We start from the raw sequence: 24,401 nt of genomic DNA, 5'->3' as shown, positions 1-24,401 counted from the left end.
ACCTGTGTTTTCTTCCTCCTTGTCTCTTGAGGATCAGTTTCTATTCCCTGTGTTTTCTTCCTTGTTGTCTCTTGTCGATCAGTTTTTGTTGCCTGTGTTTTCTTCCTCCTTGTCTCTTGAGGATCAGTTTTTGTTCCCTGTGCTTTCTTTCTCTTTGTCTCTTGTGGATCAGTTTGTGTTCCTTGTGTTTTCTTCTGTTTATGTTTCACTTTTTGAAGGGAAGCTCTGTGTAGTTCTGCTTCATCCTCTTTTTCTTGCCCAACTTCACCTTGAAAGGAGAGAAATAAAGAGTTAAACCCCAAGGAAGAAACAGGGACTCATATCAAAATTAACACAATTAATTGACTGATACTGATTTAGGACTTTATCACATGACCCCTATTCTTGCCATGATCGAGTTAACAAAGGGAAGTGCACTGGATTGGGAGCATTCTCTACTCCACATCTCTCCATTAGTGCTACCGAGTTGTTGCTGTTCCTGCATGTTCTCTTCTGCCCTCCTTCTTAATCCTGCCTCCCTGCCTGCATGACTTGTGTGTCTGTTTGTGTTTGCCTGTTTTTTAATGCAGTTCCGGAGTTGTTCTAATGTGGTTTAACAAACAAAAGAAAAAAAAGTAAAACAAGGAAAACTGGCTGTTCTGGAATAAGAAAGAGGAAGAGGCACTGACACCACATGACTGCACAATCCCAGAACTGCAACAGGATAATTTACTACACTTGTGGACTAGTGCTTTACTAGTGCAACTAGGAGCTTATTTATGGGTTTTCTCTGTCAGTGGTACAGGTTAACTGCAATTGGAAGGTAAGACAGTGATGAAAGGGAGACAGCATTGTGCCATAGGTATCGCCAAAGGCATTATTATCAATTTTTTATGGCAGTTTAAAAGCCTTGTGTGATAGTGTCATGTGAGCAGTGCTTCTCTCCATTTCCCCTCTTCATAGAACAGTCTTGGTTCCTCCACTTCTGTCCTTTAATATGAGGGATTTGCAAGTTCATTACCCTTTGTGATTCAGTCTGTATCTGCTGGGAGTTCCCTCAGGTCTACAGTATTGGTTGAAATAGTGACCTTTTCCACTGAGTTTTCTATCAAAGCTTCTGGGTTGTCTTGTGGATCTGCCTATAATGACTACATCTAACAGCTGAACTTGTTAGCTTTACTAAAAGCCCAGAATTGGATGCAAGCCCATATACTTCACGTGGCTTTTAATTTTAATAATAATAATAATAAATAATAATAAAGTTTTTATTTATATCCCGCACCTTCCTTCGATCAGGGCGGCTTACAGTATAAAATTTAAAACAACAATACATACAATAAAATCCAAAATACATCACATATAAACAATAATAAAAAACACAGGCAAAAAAGCCCCAAAGCCCTTCCTCTTGGCCACGAAAGAGGAGGGAGGCCCACAGGATTTTTAATCGGGGAATGCCTGTTGGAACAGGAAGGTCTTCAAATCCTTCCTGAATTGGGCCAGGGTGGTAGTCGAGCGGAGCTCAGTGGGCAGCGTATTCCAAAGGGCTGGGGCAGCAGTGGAAAATGTCCTCCTTGTGGTGGAGGACAATCTAGCCCCAGGCACCTTCAGTAGCTGCTGCCCAGATGTCCTGAGGGTGCGAGGCGGAATGTACGGGGAGAGGCGATCCTTTAGGTAACCTGGACCCAAGCCATTTAGGGCTTTATAGGTAATAACCAACGCCTTATATTGGGCCCGGAAGCGAATAGGCAACCAATGGAGATCTTTCAACACCGGTGTTATATGGCTGGTCCTGGGAGCACCAGTGACCAGCCGGGCTGCCATGTTCTGAACCATTTGCAGCTTCCGAGTTTGATATAAGGGTTGCCCCAAGTAGAGTACATTGCAGAAATCCAATCTCGAGGTTACCAGAGCATGTACAACAGTTTCTAGGTCCCTCTGGGCCAGGTATGGGCGCAGCTGGCGAATAAGCTGAAGCTGATAACAGGTGCTCTTGACCGTCGCGTTCACCTGAGCAGTCAGGTGTAGCGACGAGTCAAGAAGCACCCCCAGACTGCGCACGGAGTCCTTCACAGGGAGCGTGACCCCGTTCAGGACAGGTGGAACCACCGCCATTCCTGGACCAGGGGAACCTATAACTAGTACCTCCGTTTTCTCTGGATTCAATTTGAGTCGGTTTTCCCTCATCCAGCCCATTACTGACTCCAGGCATGCCACGAGAGGAGAGACCCCATCCCCAGTCACTGCATCAGTCGGAGACATAGAGAAAATGATTTGGGTGTCATCAGCGTACTGATAACCCCGCGCCCCATGTCTCCGGATGATCTCTCCCAGCGGTTTCATGTAAATGTTAAATAGCATGGGAGACAGAATGGCTCCTTGAGGGACCCCAGTTTTAAGGGCCCGCTCGTCGGAGCACACGTCTCCCAGCTGGACCATCTGGGACCTCCCAGAGAGGTAGGACCGGAACCACTGGAGCGCAGTGCCCCCGATTCCCACCTTTGCCAGGCGTCCCAGAAGGATACCATGGTCTATGGTATCGAAAGCCGCTGAGATGTCCAAGAGCACCAACAGGGACACGCTTCCCCTGTCGACGCTCAGACGGAGATCATCGACCAAGGCGACCATGGCCGTCTCAACCCCGTAGCCCGCCCGGAAGCCAGTTTGAAATGGGTCCAGATAATCCGTTCGTCCAAGACCGCCTGAAGCTGGATTGCAACCGCCCTCTCGATCACCTTTCCCAAAAATGGTAGCAGCGAAACAGGCCGATAATTATTATGTACCAGGGGGTCGAGGGAGGGCTTTTTTAGAATAGGTTTTACTATGGCCAATTTCAGTTGTGATGGAAATTGCCCATCCCTCAAAGATGTATTAACTATCCGGTGTAACAAGGTTGTTACCGCCGGTCCCCCCTGGGCCGCTAACCACGAGGGACAGGGATCGAGAGAGCAGGTTGTCTTCCGAACACTTCCGAGGATCTTGTCCACATCCTCGGTACTCACCGACTCAAACCGATCCAGTTTAATAAAGTCCACGGAGGCTCCGGACACCTCTACCTTAGGTTCTGCTAAAATGTCGGCGTTCAGACCTTCGCTTATCCGAGATGTTTTATCCGCAAAAAAGTCGTTAAATAAGTCACAGCAGGCCTTAGTAGGTTCAAGGATCTGGTTCAGGGCGGGAGGAAGCTGGGTTAGCTCCCTGACCACCCTGAACAACTCTGCCGGACGTGACTCAGCGGACGCAATACGAGCACCATAGAACGAATTCTTTGCTGCTCGTATTGCCTCTCCGTAGTCCTCTAACAGTTGGTCTAGGAGAGCCTTGTCGTCTAAGCAAAGGTGTTTCCGCCAACGGTACTCTAGCCGTCGCAGTGCCCGCTTCCTTACCCGGAGATCTTCCGTATACCAGGGCTTGCATTTGGAAGCGGGCCTGAGAGGGCGCTTAGGAGCGATACTGTATATAGCCCTTGAAAGACCGGTATTCCAGATACCGGTGAGGGCATCAACAGAGTCGCCGTCGCTTCCAACCATGGACCCCTCTAAGGCTTCCTGGAACCTTTTGGGTTCCATCAGCCTTCGAGGGTGGACCATCCTAACTGGTCCGCCACCCCCGGGGGGGATCTGGGTAGAGACCTTGATTTTCGCCTCTACCAGGAAATGATCCGTCCATGACAGGGGGGAAATATTGGCTATTTCCACCCACGGATTTTCCACATCCGAACAGAAGACCAAGTCGAGAGTATTACCCGCACAATGCGTAGGACCCTGTATGAGCTGGGACAGGCCCATGGCCACCATGGTTTCCATGAATTCCCGAGCCGCACCGGGTGGAACATAGCTGGCCGTGAGGGAGATGTTGAAGTCACCCAGGACAAGTAGCCTGGGCGTCTCCAGCATCAGCTCCGCGACCAGCTGTGTCAGCTCGTTAAGGGAGTCCGCTAGCGCATGGGGTGGCCGATACACCAACAGAATCCCTAGACTGTCCCTAGCCTTCAGGGTCAGGTAAATACACTCAATATAGGAGGTCTGTCGGATGTGGTTCCTGGTGAGGGATACGGTGTTACTGTGTATCAAGGCCACACACCCCCTCCCACCTATTTTAAAATTTTAACATTTTTACTTTTCCACTACTCATTCATGCTCTAAAATCTGCAAAATATATATACTTAATATGATTACCAAGCAATGTTGTGTCGTACTTTGGCCTCTGGGAGTGCAGGGTGTGAACCCTTGCTCACCATGAAAACTCATTGAGTGACCCTGGGCAGGTCATACTCACTCAGCTTCAGAGAAAGACAAATTCTAACGCTCTCTGAGCAAAATTGCTAAGAAAACCCCATTATAGCTTTACATTAGGGTCACCATAAGTCAGAAATGATTTCAAGGTACATAACAATAATAATAATATGGTTATAGGGACCATACAAATTCACTGTTATAATGGCTCCACCAGCTACTGGCCTGATACCAGACCCAATACCAAAGTGCTGGTTAGAATATCTTCCCATATTAGACTGCCCAAACCTTGAGATTCTCAAAAGATTACCATCTTTCAGTCTTGTCAGCTACAAAGGTAAGCTTAATAGAAGGCATTCTCAGTGGCTGCCCCTAGACTTTTGGGAACTCCCCTAGGATGCTAGAATGGCTCCCTACTTTCTGTACCTCTGTTAGCAGGCAAAAACCTATTTATTCAGAAAGTCTTTTAGGGCCTCATTTCCACTTCGCTGCTGAACCGATTCCTGGATTAAGTCCAGAAACTAGTTCAGAAGCAAGCGTGGTTCCCACTACCTTTGCACCAGAACAAGGCTGGTGCCGGAGAGGCTGCGGGAAGGCCTGGTTGGCCAGGCCGAAGCACCAAGCCGTGTGGCAGAGAATCAAGACAGAAGCGCCAGGCCGGGCTGGGAGGACAGAGGAGGTAGGCTGGGAAGAAGGCTCGGAGAAGGCAAGGCCAGGGCGGAGAGACTGGGGAAGCCAGGTGGATTCGAATCCTCCTGGTTCCCACTTGGGCTGAATCAATTTATTCCAAAATAAATCGATTCAGCCCAAAAGGAGTGGGGAAAAACAGCGTCTTTTTGACACGGGTTACATGGGTGAAAAGCATGTCCCCCCCTTTCTGAATCATTTCAGCGATTCAGATTAAGTGGGAACCATGCTTGTTTAAACCAGATCATATAGAATCATGATCCAGTTTAAACCGTAAAGGCCTAAAACTGAGGGCTTTAAAAATGTCCTTGCTATTGCTACTGCTATTTAAAGGGGGAAAGGAAAGGGATTGTAAGAGGGTGCTGTATAGTTTTAAATGTACTGTTTTAACTGCTCTCTATCCTTTATAAGTGTTATGTTTTGAATTTAATTAATATTGTTAAAATTTTAATAGAAAGACAGCATGGTGTAGTGGTTTGAGTGTTGGACAACAAACCAAGAAGCCAGTGTCCATATCTCTACTTAGGTGACCTTGAGCAAGTCACACTCCCTCGACTTAGAGGAAAGGAAAAGGAAAGCCCCTCTGAACAAATCTTACCAAGAAAACCCCCTGATACAGTTGCCTTAGGGTCCCCGTAATCCAGAAATGACAAGACACCCAACAAAAATAGTTTAACTCTATTTTAATTTTGACTTCTGGTATATTTTTAAAATACAGTGCTCCCTCGGGTTACGAAATTAATTCGTTCCGCGGCTAATTTCGTAACCCGAAAAACCTTCGTAACCCGAATTGCCATAGGCGCTAATGGGAAAAAAAGCCGCGGCAGAGCCGCGGCTCCATTTAAAACAGCGCCGGCGTTTTTTCGTAACCCGAAAAAACGTTCGTAACCCGAAACAATAAATCCCTATGGGATTTATTCGTATCCCGAAAAATTCGTAAGCTGGGTAATTCGTATCCCGAGGTACCACTGTATATTGTAATTATTTTCATTTGTAAGCCATCTTGAGTGTTAATCTTGGGGAAAGGGCAGGAAATGAATAAAGTTAATCATGATCACAATACAGTTTCCAACCTATACAACCGAAAGACCAGCTCCATATAGGGTTGCCATATCCCACCTGGGGGCGGGACATTCATGGTTTTTAACTGGTCGGGGAGGTCCCATTCCGGTTTTTAATTTTCCCTGGGTTTGTCCTGGGTCAGATGGCTGCCACCCCAGGCAGCGGTCCTTGCGCGCATGCGCCGCCTCCAGCTGGAGCGGCCGTGTGCAAGGGCTGCTGGAGCGGCGCATGAGCGAACGGATGCAACAGCGGCCGCTAGCAAGGCCCACTATTGCAGCTGTTGCGTGCATGCGCCGTCTCCAGCGGCCCTTAACTGCAGCCGCTTCCAGCCTCTAGCAAGGGCCGGAGGAACGGCCGCTCGCCCAGGCCCCAGGAGTGGCCGCTTCCAGGAGTGGCCGCTTGCCTGGGGTGGGGTGCGCGACTGCGCCTCCAGCCCTTGTGCAGCCGCTCCTGGAGCTGGGCCTCCAGCAGCCCTTGCAAGCAGCTGCTTCAGCTGGAGGCGGCGCATGCGCAAATGGCCACAGCAGTGGCTGCTAGCAAGGGCCACTTCCAACGGCCCTTGTGCGCAGCCACTCCTGCAGCTGTTGCATGCATGCGCCGCTTCCAGCTGGAGCGGCCGCTAGCAAGGGCCGCTGGAGGCGGCACATGCGTTCCCCGGCTCCAGGAGTGGACGCGCGCAACCTCCAAACCAGGACAAATGTGGAATAGAGAACAAAATTTTGCCCCAAAGGTAGGACATATTTTTTAATTTTATTAATTTTTTTTAGTTGTTCGCGTGTCCTTCATTTTAAAAAAATTGTCCTACATTTGGGGTGAAATTTTGTCCTACATTTGTCCTACATTTTTGACACTTGTCCCAGTTTGGAGGTTGACAGTTATGCCAACCCTAGCTCCACACCATGTCTCTCCTCATTGCATCTTCCTTCCTAAAGGCTCCCCACTATGAGGATTTGGCAACCTGAATTCAAAGTGCTGGTGTTGACCTACAAAGCCCTAAATAACTTGGGTCCAAGACAGAAATTAAGTAGCAAGATATAGTTCAGTTGTTATGGCCACTAGCTTAAATAATCATTGTTCTTTTTAAAAGTGCTCTCTTAAAACAGAGTTGTCCTGGTTGAAATTATGCTAATTGAAGGATTTGCTTTTGAAAGGCATTTCTTGCACTATAAAATAAAGTGGTTAAAAAGAAGTCACTGAGCCCTGGATACTGGTTTCACCATTCACAATTGCCAATAAACTGTTATAGTTAAAATATTGAAATTCAAACAGTTGTTCCAGTGGGTGTTGGGAAATAATAGTAGCTAGACTTTTTAAAATTAATATACATAAAAATAAGAAAAAGACAAACAAATATGGATATGAGAGCAGATTGGGTCTGAACTTTTCCTAAAGGCCAAAATAGCTAAATTGAGGCTGTCATATCTTGACCACATGATGACATGACTCACTAGGAAATACAATAAAGCTTGGAAAGATAGAGGGCAGCAGAAAGAGAGGAAGGATACACACCAGATGGATAGACTTAATCAAAGAGGACATGACCCTGAGTTTGCAGGAATTGAGCAAGTCTTTTGAGGATAGGGAATCTTGAAGATGTCTCATTTATGAGTTTGCCAAAGGTCAAAGTCAATGTGAGGGCAGTTAACAGGAACAATTTTTTTTAAAGGAGTCGATTTTTTAAAAAGTTATTTGATTTTATTTATACTGAGGTAGATATTGGTAGAGAAATATAGAACAGTTATAAAGCTAAAGATTTTTGTTCTCTTGCTTGCTGCTTGACTAGATAATAAGAAGAGGCAAATGTCAAAAGGTCAATGTATATAGACATGTGAAATTCTGTGTTAGCCAGAAATTTGCTGAAGGAAAGGGATATTAACTTTTCTTCAGCATTTGTGGTCACTCTCCCTCCCATCTGCCTGGTTTTGGTAGACTCTTTTTGACTGCTGGGCTAGCCAGACATCAACACTTGCAGCTTAGCTTTCATTTGTATCAGAAACTTAAGTTTTACTTCCTGTTTTCTGCAATTTAGAATTGTCACTTAGAGAAATAGCTATAGGCAATAGAATGGTAGGATGTGCCTTATATGTCCGGAGCTGGATGTAAAACCCAGCCTGCTGATGTTCTAATGTTATAAAAATAGCTTTTGGGGAACTGATGGGACTCCCAGGCTTTGGAAATGATTCTCCTGTGAGTCTTCAGCCAAATAAAACCTGTTTTCCTTTCCTACCTTGGGCCTCAGTTTCCAGTTTTTTGCACCTCATATCTGCAACAATACCAACCTGGTTTAAGCCAGCCAACCCTGCCAAAAAAGGGGGAAAATGTTTTTCCTGGGAGGTGGAGCATCTCCCCACCTTTAGCTTCTCACTTGCCTTATCGCAACCTATTGTTTTTAATGGTGCTTGGAAGTACCTGAAGCAGAAGTTTGTGGAGGAGACACATGGTGGTGGGGACAGTACATCGCCCCTTTACTTAGCAGCACAGATGGCAGTGACTTCAGAAACCATTCCAGCTGGAAGGGGCTGCATGGTTTCTTTTAGCACTTGTCAATCAATCCCAAAAAAGAGGAACCCTTTACCCAAAGAGGAGATGATCTTCCAATTCTCCTCCATGACTTCCCTGTGCAGAGCCCTTTGGTCTGGATCCAGCAGAGCCCACTCCTCCTCTGTGAATTCCACTGCCACGTCTTTGAAGGTCAGCTGAAATTAGAAATGCTAATATTGAGCCAAACATACTTTTAAAAATATTGTTATTCTTACACATTTCCAAGGAAAAATGATCATATATAGAATTCAGTAGCACATCATTCACATAATATTCCATTCAGCAAAATTTCCATATGTATCTCTTTTTCTCCCATTTTAAGCCCTCTCTCCCACTATCCCCCCTCAGGAACAGCCTAACTATTTATTTTATGATCTGATATCTTTCAAGTGGAAGACCATTTTAACTGTATCTTTCAATTCCTTGTTCCCTCTATCCCTTTCACATAATCAACTAGTTCCCCCCCCCATTACTGGTCATACATCTTAACTTCTCTGACCGATATACATTGCCCTTCTTTCCCAGATGAAGTCAAACATCATATACGCTGGTACATATTTTTCCACTGACATATATCCCACTTTTATGTCTCTTTCCAACCATAAGCTATTACTGCTTGTGTAGCTTTTAATAACTGGTTTGTTAAATATTCTTCTTCCTTAATTATTATTTTTTAATTTTTTGTTACTTTACGCGGGTCCACTCCACACACCCCAGTCTAAAGCAAATTCTGTGCATGCTCAAGACCCATTTAGATGAACAGGATACACTCCCATGTGCAACGCATGTGGCACACTCCCATACTATTGTTCTACATAGGGCTTCCCATCCGCGTGACCTCAAGTCCATGTATGGGAAGCCCATGTATGGGGCAGGCTGACTGTATAATATTTTAATATTTTGTGTGAGCCAAACATACTAACTGCAATCAACAACAACAAAATTGAGGACACTCAACAGGATCTAAAACTTCACACAGGGCATTTAAAAGCACTTTAGTGGATAGCCCTGATGGATGCTAAGGATAAGAGAGAAATTCTGTCAGCCTCAGGACATGACCAAGGGACAAGGGCTGTTAAAACACTTTTGATGTTACGCAGCATGAAAAGCAACATGTCAATGTATGGCACCAGATTTTCCACCTTTGTGACTGTAGTCAGTAGCTTGTGAGCTGGAGAAACACCTATCGCTTTCTCATGAGCAAAGAGACACTGTAATCTTCTCAGATGAGGCCTTTATTCATAGAAGAAGTTCCACTGTGTACAACATTATATACATCGACACCACCATCATCCACATCAGTAACAACCCACTCTGAGGCACTAACTGTGTCACTCTCTCTCAGTGACAGTTGAGAGTGACAGTTGACAGTTGCATCAACATTCCAATGATACACTGTTTAAATGCTGACAGATATAACTGCCACTAGAGCTGTAAATAACTTGCACAGCCGCCCAACCTAGTGGCCACATCCATGTCATTTCCTCAGACCTGTTTCCCATGGTCCTGACAAAGGCAACCTGCCTGGCTCCTTCCTGGCCCTACAGGGCCCCTGCCACTTACCTGATCTAGGTCCACAGAAATGGTTCTCAAGCCTTCTGAATGAAAAGAAGAGCTGCTATGTTTTGGCAGTGTCCTTGTTCTGTCTCCTGCGAGGGATACAAAAGGAAAAAAGAGGAAATGCTTTACCATTCCCTCCATTTTCAAACTGATAACCAAAGCCATCATAGCAGGGAGGTCTTGGTAAACCCAGAGTACAGTTGGACTTCTTTATCCATGGATTCTTTATCCAAGGATTCAAGCATCCATGGTTTGAAAATACTCAATTTATATAACATTTTGGCATTTTATAAAAGGGATAACATTTTACTATGCCACAATATTTAATGGTATTTTGGTATCCACAGGGGGTCCAGCAACCAAACCCTAGCGGATACCAAGGCCCCACTCTAACTAGAAAGTTGGCAGGGATATCCAAAGATACAGAAAACCTTAAGAAAAATGCACAAAGGAAGATTAGTTAATATAGAATTTCCACATAAACCCAGCACAAAAGAACCATGTTACCTGGGACTCACTGGTACATCCCTCAGCATAAAGAAGGTGAAGAGATTTTCGGTTCAGTCTTCCAGCAATACAATTTCTTCACAGTAGGGAGGAAGGAAGAACTCTGGGTTCAAGGATGTCAACCCACAGAAGTAGGCCTTGCAAAGAACTTTCCTTCCTTCTACAGACTTTGTAGTTTTACTAGGATTTAGATCAGCTCTGTCTATATCTAATACGACCCTTCCATAGCATAATGGATCTTTCAAAATGCTAACCAGGAAATATAAATCCTTCAACTGTTGGAGCAGGGCACAGGAAAATATGTATATTGTGGTACCCCACTTAAGCATTTTGTTACATGCTCCGTTACTGTAGCTGCAGCTATGGAATACTGGAAGTTGTAGTTTTGTTTGGGTTATTTAACCATTGCTGGCTGCATCCACACGACAGAAATAATCCAGTTTGGCGCCACCCTAACTGCCAAATTGAAATAAAGTAACTGAAAGGCATTCTTGGGAGAGTATAAAGCAGGGAGATGGGGTTAAGGAAGAGTTAAGAAGAGAGCGTGATGGGGACCACAGCCTCAGTTATGGGATTGAGAAGATGTATGGTGATGGGTCTTGGTAAGTGATATGCTTGATCACTCTTTCTTTCTTTCTTTCTTTCTTTCTTTCTTCTAACATGATTGCTGCAAGAATGGGGCTCATGCAGTAAAGAAGTGAGCATGTGAAAATAGCCAAAAAGAGAGAAAAGGGGACAGCAGATAAGTTTGTTTCATCAGCCTCCTCAAGAGTGTTTTAAAAAACCCACTAATCTCTATGGTCAATAAATGGAGTCTGGCGAACAAAATAAAAATAAATAAATGTCCAATTGTATTTTGGAAGAAGCCTTCAACTGGTCTCTAAAAGTCTCAAAAATGTTTTTGTTTACTTATTCAAGGCTTATCTGACACGGTTGTTTAATTTTGAGCTTTTAGTAAGTAATGAACAGCAATGAACAATGAGTTTGCAATGAACAGTTTGCTGGAACATTTTAAGTGCTCTCATTGTTTGTGTGGTATAGGAACCTATTCCTGTTCTTTCCATGTTATTTCTGCCTTTGGTACCAAATTGACTGTTAAGGAACAAAGAAGAAACTTAGCTACTTCATTAACTGAGGTTTACCTGTATAGCAGAAGGCAACATATGTTGGGGCATGAGTATCTGGAGTTCACATACTTTAAATGTACAGTACTGAAAAGAGGGCGAACGTGGAAAATGGCCTCTTTGTTCTTACCCAACGAAGTGGCAACACTGTCCTCTTCCTGACTGATCTGTCTGGAGAGCACTCCATTTTTGGAGATGGAGCAAGCTATCTTTGCCACAGGAAAGTCAGTGGCTTCCTCCCAAAATGACTCCTGCACCAGAAAGAGAAGAAAAGATTGAAAAGAGGGTGATTACAGAAGGTACGTTGCAGGACAAGAGCTGGGATATGGTAGGAATGTTTCCTCCTTTGGTGATATTTGGTGATACAGGTTGTCTCCCTAATCTAAAGTGCATGGAACCAGGTGTTTTGAATTTCAAATTATTCTGGATTTTGGAATATTTGCATATACACACATATATATCTTGGAGATGGGACCCTGTCTAATCATGAAATGTATTTATGACTTGTATATACTGTACCTTATAAACATACCCTGAAGCTAATTCTGTACATAACATTTTAAATAATTTTAAACATGAAACAAGGTTTGTGTACACTGAACAATCAGACAGCAAAGGTGTCACTATCTCAGCCAATTTTGGATTTCAGAGGATTTTAGAATTCCAGATAAGAGAGACTCAACCTGTACAAAAGATTCTATTACACTTGTACAGAATCCTAAAATCATGTATAGAATCATAGAAGAGTCCCCAAGGGCCATCCAGTCCAACCCCCTTCTGCCATGCAGAAAGACACAATCAAAGCATTCCCTGTGATAGCTGGCCATCCAAATTCTGCTTAAAAGCCTCCAAAGGAGACTCCACCACATTCCAAGGGAGTGTCTTCCACTGTCAAACAGCTCTTACTGTCAGGAAGTTCTTCCTAAAGTTGAGGTGGAATTTCTTTTCCTGTATCTTAAATCTATTGCTCCGAGACCTGATCTCAGGTTCCATCTTCAATATGACATCCCACAAATATTTAAACATGGTTTTCATGTCACCTCTTAACTGTCTAATCGCCAGGCTAAACATATTCAGCTCCCTAAAACACTCCTCATAAGGCATGGTTTCCAGACCTTTCCCCATTTTGGTTGCCTGGCTCTATACCTCCTCCAGCTTGTCTACAGTCTTCTTGAATTGTGGTGCCCAGAACAGAATAAAAATATCTTAGAATCTAGCAGAAGACGTCTCTCTCACCTGCTGTTCCTTTTCCATTATTTCTTCTGCCTGACCCTGACCCAGGAGGAACCCCTCCACCAGGGCCACTGCCTGGGAACTGGTCTGCACTCCACATTCTCGTACCCAGGCTGATATCTCCATTGGCAGGATGGTCAGCAGCTGCTCCAGGATGACCAGGTCCAGCATCTCAGCCTTGGTGTTTTGTTCTGGCTTCAGCCATTGAGAACAGAGGGTGTAGAGTTGGCTGCAAGCTTCTCGGGGACCTCTAGCCTCCTCATAGATGAATTGCTTGAAATGCAGGTATTCTGCACCTGAAGTGAGCACACACTCTTTCATGCTCTTTTGCATGGTTCTTCTTTCCCAGAATCCTGCACTGCTCCCAGCTGGAATGCTTTTTCAGGCTTCTTCCTAACTCAGGACCAGCTTAGGCCAAAACACACATTGCAGAAATAATCCAGTTTGAGACTGCTTTAACAGCCCTGGCTCAGCGCTAGGGAACCCTAGGAAGTAGTTTGTGGTGGCACCAGAGCTCTCTGACAGAGAGGGGTAAATATCTCACCAAACTACAGTTCCCAGAGTTCCCTAGCATTGAGCCAGGATAGTTAAAATGGTGTGAAACTGGATTACAGTGCTCCCTCGGGTTACGAAATTAATTCGTTCCACGGCTAATTTCGTAACCCGAAAAACCTTCGTAACCCGAATTGCCATAGGCGCTAATGGGAAAAAAAGCCACGGCTCCGCCGCGGCTCCATTTAAAACAGCGCCGGCGTTTTTTCGTAACCCGAAAAAACGTTCGTAACCCGAAACAATAAATCCCTATGGGTATTTCATAGAATCATAGAGTTGGAAGAGACCACAAAGGCCATCCAGTCCAACCCCATCCTGCCATGCAGGAACTCCAAGGAAGAGACCCCACTACACTCCGAGGAAGGAGTGTGTTCCACTGTCGAACAGCCCTTACTGTCAGGAAGTTCCTCCTAATGTTGAACTGGAATCTCTTTTTCTGTGGCTTGCATCCATTGTTCAATGCTATAGGATTGTGGGATTTGTAGTTCTGTATGATGTTTAGCCTTCTCTGCCAGAGTGCTCTGGTGCCACAAACTACAAATCCCAGGTTTCTATAGAATGGAGCCATGACAGTTAAAGAGGTGTCAAACTGCATTAATCTGCTGGATGGGTGTTTCAACTGGATGGATGGGGAGGGATTCCCCTTTCCTTGTGGGTCAGACTAAAAACTTTCACAAAATTCAACGCTCCTTACATTTGTCCTGTCTCCTCTCCCTCTGAATTTCTTTACCAGTAACTGCTTATATCATAAAGATTTCCTCTAACTTGGATCTATCGTTATTCAAAATGGGGACTGAAGTCAAGAAGAAGACTTCTCTTCCACTGAACTCCAGCATTTTAAAAGGACACAGATGAACCCCACAGCCCATTTCTTCCAACAGGCAGATGTTTGGGAAGCAGTGGTGTCACCCCCTTCCTTAGGGTGTCACCTGGTTTACCCCGCACCCATCTAATGACACCCTGCCTGGTCCAGGTCATTGTGTTTCTCGTCACAATGTACAGATGTGAAAGCTGGACAGTGAAGAAAGATGATAGCAAACATAGTGCTGGAGAAGAGTGTTGAATATACCATAGACCAGCGATTCCTAAACTCAGGCCTTTCAGGTTTTTGGACTTCAGGTCCCAGAAGTCGATGTACAATGGCATAGTACAATTATAACCCTTATATAAAATAGTAAGATCAAGGTTTGCTTTTTTGGAATGTATAGATTTCTAAAAATATTAAAAAATATTTAAAATATTTAAAATATATTTTCAAGCCCTGGATGCTTGAATCCGTGGATAAAGAATCCATGGATATGGGGGGGCTGACTGTAATACGAGTGCCCTATCCCAGGTCCTATTTTGGGATACAAACCATAGATACAAACCATAGCACTACACTCTTATTGGGCTGCCATTCCGCTTTCACTGCTCTGTCTGGTTCCTGTTGCATTCTGGGATTTATAGTTTAAGGAGGGGTATTTAGAATTCTCACCCAGAGAGCTCTTAGGTCTCACTGAACTAAAAACCCCAGAATGCAACAGGAGGCAGACAGAACAATAAAAGTGGGATAGCAGCACTGTGTGGTGCTGTAATGTGGAGAATCATTGAGCTAGGGCAGTTAAAGTGGTGTGAAACTAGATTATTTCATAGAATCAAAATAGAATTGTAGAGTTGGAAGAGACCACAAGGACCATCCTGTCCAACCCCCTGTCAGGCAGGATAAATAAATTAAACAAATAATAGTGACAGAGGCAATTGCTTCACTCCCCAATGATATAGGCACTTCCAAAAGCCTTTTGTTGTTGTTGTTGTGCTTTGCCTTCAAGTCCCTAAGGTGAACCAATCACAGGGTTTTCTGGGGCTGAGAGGATGTGACTACTTGCCCCAAGTCATCCAGCAGGCTTGCATTGCTGAGCAGGGAATCAAACCAAAGTCTCCAGATTGGGTCCAACACTCAACCACTATGCCAAATTGGCTCTCCAAAAAGCCTCTGGCACTCTGGTCCAAAACACACTGCATAAAATAATTCAGTTTGAGACTGCTTTAACTGCCTCGGCTCAGTGCTCGGGAATCCTGGGAATTGTAGTTTATTATGGCACCAGAGCTGTCTGACAGGGAAGGCTCAATGTCTCACTAAACTACAGTTCTCTGAATCCCCTGGCATTGATCGAGAGCAGTTAAAGCGGTCTCAAACTGGATTATTTCTGCCGTGTGTTTGGAACCCCTGGAAATAGCATATGTTGCTGTTGCCTTCAAGTCGTGTGATATAGTGGTTTGAGCATTGGGCTATGACTTTGGAGAGCAGGGTTCAGCCATGGGAACTCACTGGGTGACCTTGGTTGGACAAGTCACACTTTCTCAGCCTCAGAGGCAGACAAAGACAAACCCCCTTCTGAACAAATTCAGTCAAGAAAACCTGCCGTAGGTTTGCCCCAAGTCAGAAATAACTTGCAGGCACACAACAACAAGAAGTTATCCTATCCTCAGCAACCCTGCTCAGCAAAACTCAATCTCAATGGATCCGTAGAGAGGCAATGTCCTTTAGTGGTTTGGCAAATGGTTCAGAACTGGAAAGAGACAGATTCCTATCCTCACCCCAATGTGCCTCAAGACAGACTCTCCCTTTCTTCATGGCCGCAGGGCTGTTGTGAAGACAGAATGTGAGGACAGAACCCTGTGGAATAAATAAACAGAAGAGAATAATTAGCCTTGGGATGCTGCCACACTGCAGAATAGTTTTATACTCCTTGATAAGGACTTTTATTTGCAATAGGATAACAGGATTTTAAGGTTATTTTCACCATTATAATTATTTTTGAATAAACTAAGGGGAGTTAGATAAGTAATGTAGAAGAACTACAGTCAAATGTAGAAGAACTACAGTCAAAACCATTGTTTTCCCTGTTCAGTGTTGTTGTGTGCCTTCAAGTCATTTCCAAACATATGGCAACCCAAAGGCATTTTCTTGGCAAGTTTCTTCAGGGAGGGTTGCCATTGCCTTCCTCGGAGGCTGAGAGAGTGTGACTTGCCCAAGGTCAATGGATTTCCATGGCTAAGCCCGGATTTGAACCCTGGTCTCCAGAGTCATAATAATCCAACACTCCAACCACCAGCCTAAACTGGCTCTCTTAGATTTAGATTTTAAATATTTTTTATTTGTTTTTGTTTCTGTCAGTTTTTGTTAGTTAGCCGTGTCTTTCCTTTTATGGAAATAAGTGTGTGTCTGTATGTTTATTGTTGTTTTAATAAAAACATGTTAAACCCCCCCCCCCCCCAGGAAAAAAAAAAGGAATCCTAGGAGCACCAGAGCTCTGTGACAGAAAATGTGAAAGACCTTATAAAACTACAAATCCTTGAATTCCATGGCATGGAGCCATGGTAGTGAAACCAGTATGAGAAAGTGTGGTGTAATGGTTTGAGTGCTGGACTAAGACTCTGGGAGACCAGGGTTTGAATCCTGGTTCAGCCATGGAAACCAGGAAACCAAGTCACACTTTCTCAACCTCAGGGGAAAGCAATGGCAAAGCCCCCTCTGAAGAAACCTGCCATGAAAATCCCATGATAGGTTTGCTTTAGGGTCGCCATAGGTTGGAAATTACTTGGAAGGCACACAACAACATTGTTGATTTTATGTTTTTAACTGTGGTTTTAATGTGTGGTTATAATATTGTAATGTTTTAATTGTATTTTTTAAACTCTGCTGTGATCCCGCCTCGATCCAATTGGAAGAGGCAGGAAGATATAAATAAACTCTATTATTATTATTATTATAACAGTATCAAATGGTGTCAATTCTGCAGTGTAGATGCAGCCTCAGAGGAAGGCAAACGCTGAGCTCTGAACAAATCTTGCCAAGAAAACCCCATTATAGGGTCACCTTAGGGTTGCCATAAATCAAGAAATGACTGAAAGGCACACAATAACAAACAACAAAGGCCAGAAACTTTAAAGACCAAAGTTCAAATCCCCAGTCAGGCACATAATCCCATTTGGTGACCTTGGCCAAGTCACACTCTCTCGGCCTCAGAGGATGGCAATGGCAAAGCCCCCTTTGAAGAAATCTGCCAAGAAAACCCTGTAATATGTTTGTCTTAGGGTCCCCATAAGTTGGAAACGACTTGAAGGCACACTACTACAACAACAACCATTAGGGCCCTGAGGCCTTCGCCATAGAGGCCTTCTGTTTCTCAGCAAGCCCCATATTCCTGGCTTTTGGCTTTATCCCCTCAGGGCCCTGAGGGGAGACTGGAGAAGAGACAGGCAAAACCTGTCATGGGGTTTTCTTGACAGGTTTCTTCAAATTAGGCTTTGTCATTGCCATCCTCTGGGGCTGAGAGAGTGTGAATTGCCCCTCAAAAAACACAAAGGGGGAAGCTGACCAAAGTGGTGTTTTGGGGGGTTGTGTGTGGAAAAAAATCAATTTGTGTTGCTAATTTCTGAAGCTAAAATCCCTAACCCCTTATCCCTCCACAGGGACATTTATTGTTTTATGTGCTTTTTTTTAATGTATACTTATTAACACAAATGTGAAAAACATTGTAATAAACGTAAGACTGAGCATTGAACGTGATGAATATGATTGAAGACTGATAACAAAAATGGACACTTGGCCAAATGACCAGAAAATGTTACGTTGACTTCCTTCTTTCCTGACAGTTCTTGTTTCAATATAGCTGAAGAGTTATTGTGACAGAAAGCCATCAGGGGCGGGGCCTCAGCTGCTGACAGACAAGCTTAATTCCCCGCCCCTTCTAACGGTTTTTCTCCGTTGCTAAGGGCCACTGCTGAAGGCTATGGAATTCTGGGAGTTGTAGTTTTGTGGGGCTTATTTAGCCCTCTCTGGCTGCATCCACACTTCAGAAATAATAGCAATAGCAATATCAAGCGATTGCCAATTGTGTTGGTATCCACACTGCAGAAATAATCCAGTTTGACACCACTCTAACAGCCACAGCTCAAAGCTATGGGATTCTGGGAGTTACATATTTGTGGAGGCTATTTCGTCCTCTCTGGATGCATCCACACTGCAGAAATAACCCAGCCTGACACACTAACTGTCCTGGCTCAAAACTGTGGAATTCTGGGACTTATAGTTTTGTGGTAGTTATTTAGCCCTCTCTGGTTACATCCACAGTTTGACACCACTCTGCCATGGCTCAAGGCTGTGGAATTATGGGAGTTATAGTTTTGTGAGGGTTATTTAGTTCTCACTGGCTCCATCCATGCTGGAGAAATAACCCAGTTTGATACTGCTTTAACTGCCAAGGCTCAATGCTATGGAATTCTGGGAGTTATAGTTTTGTGGGGGTTATGTAGTCCTTTCTGGCTGCATCCACACTGGAGAAATAATCCAGTTTGACACCACTCTACCTGCCAATTGTTATTAGTATCATCATCATCATCATCATCATCATCATCATCATCATATTTATAACCCGCCCTTTTCCCAAAACTGAAACTCAGAGCCTATTACTAGATTAAAACCATTCAATTAAAAACATAGAAAAATGTAATATTAAAACAGAATTAAATTATTATGATATTAAAACATGATTGTATGTAAAAGAATAAAATATAGTTAAAGATAAAAGTGTTGAAAAATGTATTTAAAAGAATTCAACACCCAGCCTATTCTTTAAAAACCTTCTGCCAAGGCTTAAGACTATGGAATTCTGGAATAGTTTTGTGGAGGTTGTTTAGCCATTTCTGGCTGCACCCACACTGCAGAAATAATCCGGTTTGACACCATTCTAGCTATCATAGCTCAAGGCTAAGGAATTCTGTGAGCTGTAGTTTTGTGGGGGTTATTTAATCTTCTCTGGCTGCATCCACAATGCAGAAGTAATCCAATTTGACATCCCTCTAACTGCTCTAGCTCAATGCTAGGGAATTCTGGGAACTTTAGTTCTGAGAGACATTTAGCCTTCTCTGTCAGAGAGCTCTGGTGCCACAACAAACTACAAATCCAAGGATTCCATACAGTGGAGCCATGACAGATAAAAGGATGTCAAACCGAGTAATTTCTGCAGCTTTACAAATTTATCACACTGGGGCTAATTTTGGCATTAAAGAGAGATTAAAGCACATTTAAAGCATCCCGCAGATGAAGTGGAAATGGTAATTGTACGAATGATTATCACACACAATTGTGCAAATAATGTGGTATCGGAAATGCATTGTCGCTGAAATCCCAAAAGTAAAAAGATGCGCATTAATGCTTCTTTGTGACCACTTTAATGGCGGTTTTTGTGTGACGTCATGTGAAATCATTACATGTAATTACACAATTTTTCAGGACTATTCCCAGGAGAAACTCCCGATCTCCATCGTGTGATAAACTCCTAAGGCCATATCTGCTTTTTCTTTGCAGCTTGCTTCATAATAGCGCTGCCAGAGTGAGAACTGGAGTTGCGTAATGGTTGTGTGGAAGGGGTAACTTCACCAGGTGTTGCTTGTTCCCTGGTTGCATGACCAACTTTGTTGTTGCTGTGTGCCTTCAAGTTGTTTCTGACATATGGTGATCCTATCAATGGGTTGGCTTGGCAAGATTCGTTCAGAAGAGGTTTGCCATTGCATTGCCCTGAGGCTGAGACAGTGTGACTTGCCCAAGGTTGCCCAATGAGTTTCATGGCTGAACTGGTAATCGAACCTTGGTCTCCAGAGTCATAGTCCAGCACCCAAACCACTACACCACACTGCATGACTAGCTAAGCCTGCTGAAATTCTTTCTTCTTCACAACATCTTCCCTCTTCAGTTTTCAGTTTGGTAACCAGTCTGGTGAATCACAGAATAGAATCCTAGAGTTGGCAGAGACTCCAAAGGTCATCCAATCCAACCCCATTCTGCCAGACAGGAACACACAACCAAATTACTGTATATACTTATGTATAAATCTACAAATTTTAGTTAAAAAATTGACCTCAAAATCTGGAGTGACTTATCCAAGGGTCAGTATTAGTACTGTACTTTAACTCTTATTTTAAAAAATGAACCATCCCCTGGTGAAAGGCAAGAGCATAATCTGTCCTGGAAGCACTGACACACCTTTCTTCCCTCATTCATTCAGCGTTTAGTGTGAACACAAAAGCTATGCCTGCTAGAATGTTCTAAGTCCTTTGGCACTGTTTAGAATGATCCTCTGTTATGTGGCCCTAAATTTTACTCTTGACTTATCCATGGGTCATAACAAAATCCATACTTTTGTCCCCAAAACCTGCCCTCAGCTTATACATGAAGTCGACTTGTAGTTGAGTATATATGGTACTCCTGACAGATGGCCGTCCAAGCTCCGTTTAAAAACCTCCAAAGAAGTAGGCTCCACCATACTCTGAGGCAGTCATGGTTGAACCGTTCCCACCATCAGAAAATACTTCTTAATGTTTAGGTGGAATCTCTCGCTCTCTCTCTTTTTGGAGTTTATTAGACGTGAGTTTTTGGCGATTTTTCCTGCCCAAAGAGTCATTTTTGCGTCACCAACATTGCACAATAAAGGGATAACGTGATGTTCTTCCAGACGTCATTCATTTCTATGGGAGCCCGTTGCACAACACTTCCGTAGTTTTAGCGACATTCCTCCCCTTTTTGGGCACTACGGGAAAAAAGAGAAGTCCGGCATTTGTCTCCCGTTATCCTTTGTAATGCATTGCGAAATGGTTTGGTGTGGTAGGCAGCAACGCAACGCAACGCAAACGTTACTGATTGCAAAGTTCCCATGATGCTGAGCTGCTTTTTCACCCCTTTCCCTTCCGGTGGCCTTCCTTTTTCAGGGCAACCCTGGGGGAGGGGGTTTTGAGTGTATATATAAATATATATATAAATAAATGTGTGTTCTGCGTGAATATGTGCAGAGATACATTCTTTGCACGAATGCAAACGTGCGTTTATATGTGTGTGTGTGTGTTTTGCCTTGATGTGTGATGGAGGAATACATAGGATGCTATAAATTAAGGGGACCCTAAAGGGTCATCAAGTCCCCCCCTTCTTCTGAAGGAATACATAGGATGCCAGAGAGATGGGAGGGACCTCAAAGGGTCATCCAGTCCAGCCCCTTCTTCTGTCCTGAAGGAATACATGTGAATATAAAAACACATGTGTGTTATCAGCTATTGTGGATACTGTGAATATGCAGAGAAATGTTTATTAGTATGTGTCTCTGACATATATGTGTATATATATATGTATATAGAAGGCTAGAAATTGAAGTGACCCTAAAAGGTCTTCAAGCCCATCCCCTTCTTCTACCCTGAGGGAATACAGTGGAGGCTAGAAATTGAAGGGACCCCCAAGGGCCCTCCACTCCTGCCCCTTAGTCTGTGCTGAAGGAAAACATAGGATGCTAGAAATTAGAGGGAGCCTTAATGGTCATCAAGCCCATCCCCTTCTTCTACCCTGCAGGAACACATAGGAGGCTAGAAATTGAAGGTACCCTTAAAGGTCATCAAGTCCATCCCCTTCTTCTGCTGTGCAGGAACACATAGGAGGCTAGAAATTAGAGGGGACCTAAAAGGTCATCAAGCCCATCCCCTTCTTCTGCCCTTCATGAACACTTAAGAGGCTAGAAATTGAAAGGACCCTAAACGGTCATCAAGCCCAGCGCCTTCTTCTGCCCTTCATGAACACATAGGATCGTGGAGATGGGATAAATGCGCTGCCTTAATCATGTACCCACCTATGCAAACATGCTCCAATTATTACAGAACACAAGGTAATAAGAAAATATTTTATTTACAAATTTACAAATGGAAATGTATAACAATGGGCGAAAAATAAATTACAACCGGCAGCTGTTACATCACAGCTGCCAGAGGAAGGGGGGGCCACTCTCATGCACTCACATATCAAAGGAACACACAACATAAACACAAACAGTAATAAATTATCAAATAAATTACACCCGTGGCCTGTTCCTTCACAGGTCACGGGGGGAGGGTTGGGGGTGGGCTATGGTAAATAAATGAAATAAATAAATAACAGCTAAACTAAACATTATTGCAGGCTGTTACAACACAGGCACTGTACAGGGGGGGTCACAGGGACAGAGGACCACACGCACACACACACCAAAACCAAAAATATAACCCATAACATCTTCATGATATTACATTAAATAATATAACATAACATTTCATCAATGTTGATGTGAGTGTGGTGGGGTGTGTGGTGGTGAGCCTGGTGGCGCATGTGGCAGTGACCCTGGAGAGACATGTGGCATGCTGCCTTCAGGGATGCGTGGTGGTGAGGATGGTGGGCCGTGTGGTGGGCTGCTGTACATACAGTAGTTCGACAGCCACACACTCTGCCTGTCCATCCTGACATGCGCCTGGGCAATGGCACCTGCCACTGAATCAATACACCTTTTTCCTGGAACGGTAAAATTATGTGGTTATATTATGGTTGTTCGTTTCTCCCAACCATCCGAACATTTTAAGGGTTGGGGAGACTTATCATCCTGCATCTCGCCCTCCAGCTTTGATATGCAGGCTGCCAACCCTGCATTATCGCCCTCCACCTTTGCCACACATGATCTTAAGGCGGCGTTTTCCTCCTCCAGTTGCCTTACGCGGGCTCCAAGATGCAAGGCCTGGTCCTCCAGCACAGCCTCTGGGGATTGGGCCGGCGCATCTGGTGAGTGAACCAAGGACTCTGGTGATGGAGATGGTTCCTTGGGTGATTGAGCCAGGTCCTCTTCTCCAGCAACACCTGGAAAACAATGTGAACATAGTTTCAGCATTTCTAGTTGCCTTCACTCTATGGATGTACGCACAAACACACAAACATATCTATATCAAAATTCAAAATAACCTGAATAGACTTGAAAGCTGGGCTGAAGCTAACAAAATGAACAATCCCTGGTTATTTGTGGGACATTATCAGGCAACGGTATTTTACAGACTTAGTTCAAAGTATCCATGTTTATTGTGCAGAGACAATCGTTGAAGGACTGGAAGAAGCTCCACCTACCAATGCACTCAATGATGCTGCAGCAGCCATCCCTCAGCCATCAAGAGCCCTTGGAGGTAGGTTGTGATGTCAAGAGATTATGTAATTGGAAGTGGACGGTCAACATCCTTACCATACACTTTTACTCTGGTAGTTCTGCAACAGAGCAAAGAGTTATACCCATTGTATATGTCCCATATATTCCCCGTCTGCATTCCAAAGTTCCATGATTTGTGCATGTAATGAACGCGGCATTTATTGAATGTAATACAGTGGCACTCCACATTACAGTGCAACTGACATCCCTGTCATCTTCTTGTCTGCAGTGCAAGCTGATGGAAGGGAGAGGCCTCCCCTGGTGCAGGAACCACAGGTGCAGGAAGGTAGAGCCAGAAGAGGCCAACACATTGTGAACGCCATCATTGCCCATGGAAGGGAACAAGGGAGAGTGTTCATGCGGCAGACCGGGTGCTTGCAAACAGGCAGCACAGGCAGTGGCAGCGCGAGTACGAGCTAATGCAGCGCTGGACAGACGCATACGAAGCAGACACAAGAGAAGGTAGGCGGGAAAGCATGGAATTCAGGGACAGCTTTCATACGATGGTCACCTACACGGGTACAATGGCAACGTACGCAGGAGAGATGTTGGCAGAGCAAAGGTCCTTGGCAGCCCTAGAGAAGGAATATCTTAGGGCCAAAATCCAAAGGCTTACCTCTCAAAATGCAACGGGACAACCTGGAGGGGCTGACCTTCGCCGGCCAGCAAAGAGGAGAAAGGGTCCATTGCATGCAAACCTCACACCAGAAACCCCAACCCACACCAGGGTGGAATCACCCTATAATGTCAACATTGAGGCTACTCAGAGCCAGGATGACATTGTGCCAGGTACCCAGATGACACTGCCTGTCTCAGAATCCGAATGCGCTGGGACAAGCACCGCTCCCTCCAAACAGAGGGAAGAGAGTTGTGAAGAGGAAACAAATATACTCTCCATG

At 44.3% G+C, this 24,401-nt stretch overlaps 1 protein-coding gene across 6 annotated transcripts in view; it reads right to left on the bottom strand.

The window, feature by feature from the left end:
* Positions 1-18,199, bottom strand: part of LOC121921935 (zinc finger protein 232-like) — a 19,459-nt gene extending 1,260 nt beyond the window's left edge. For 2 of the 6 annotated variants that reach the window (XM_042450693.1, XM_042450691.1), the window contains exons 1-7: positions 18,098-18,199; positions 16,061-16,139; positions 12,932-13,224; positions 11,826-11,946; positions 10,068-10,153; positions 8,539-8,659; positions 19-268 (exon numbers count right to left, since the gene is read on the bottom strand). In XM_042450693.1, coding sequence (XP_042306627.1) covers positions 19-268; positions 8,539-8,659; positions 10,068-10,153; positions 11,826-11,946; positions 12,932-13,224; positions 16,061-16,139; positions 18,098-18,166 — 1,019 coding nt within the window. In that variant the 5' untranslated portion in view covers positions 18,167-18,199. Of the gene's footprint in view, positions 1-2; positions 269-8,538; positions 8,660-10,067; positions 10,154-11,825; positions 11,947-12,931; positions 13,225-16,060; positions 16,140-17,610; positions 17,701-18,084 lie in introns of those variants that run through there. The other 4 variants (XM_042450692.1, XM_042450694.1, XM_042450696.1 and 1 more) reach the window with 3 other exon arrangements.
* Between the last annotated feature and the right edge of the window lie 6,202 nt (positions 18,200-24,401).

This window comes from Sceloporus undulatus, chromosome 2 (genome assembly GCF_019175285.1).
Source record: "Sceloporus undulatus isolate JIND9_A2432 ecotype Alabama chromosome 2, SceUnd_v1.1, whole genome shotgun sequence".
Lineage (NCBI taxonomy): Eukaryota > Metazoa > Chordata > Lepidosauria > Squamata > Phrynosomatidae > Sceloporus > Sceloporus undulatus.
The sequence above is the reverse complement of the archived record's forward strand: the minus strand, read 5'-3'. Positions and strand labels throughout refer to the sequence as shown.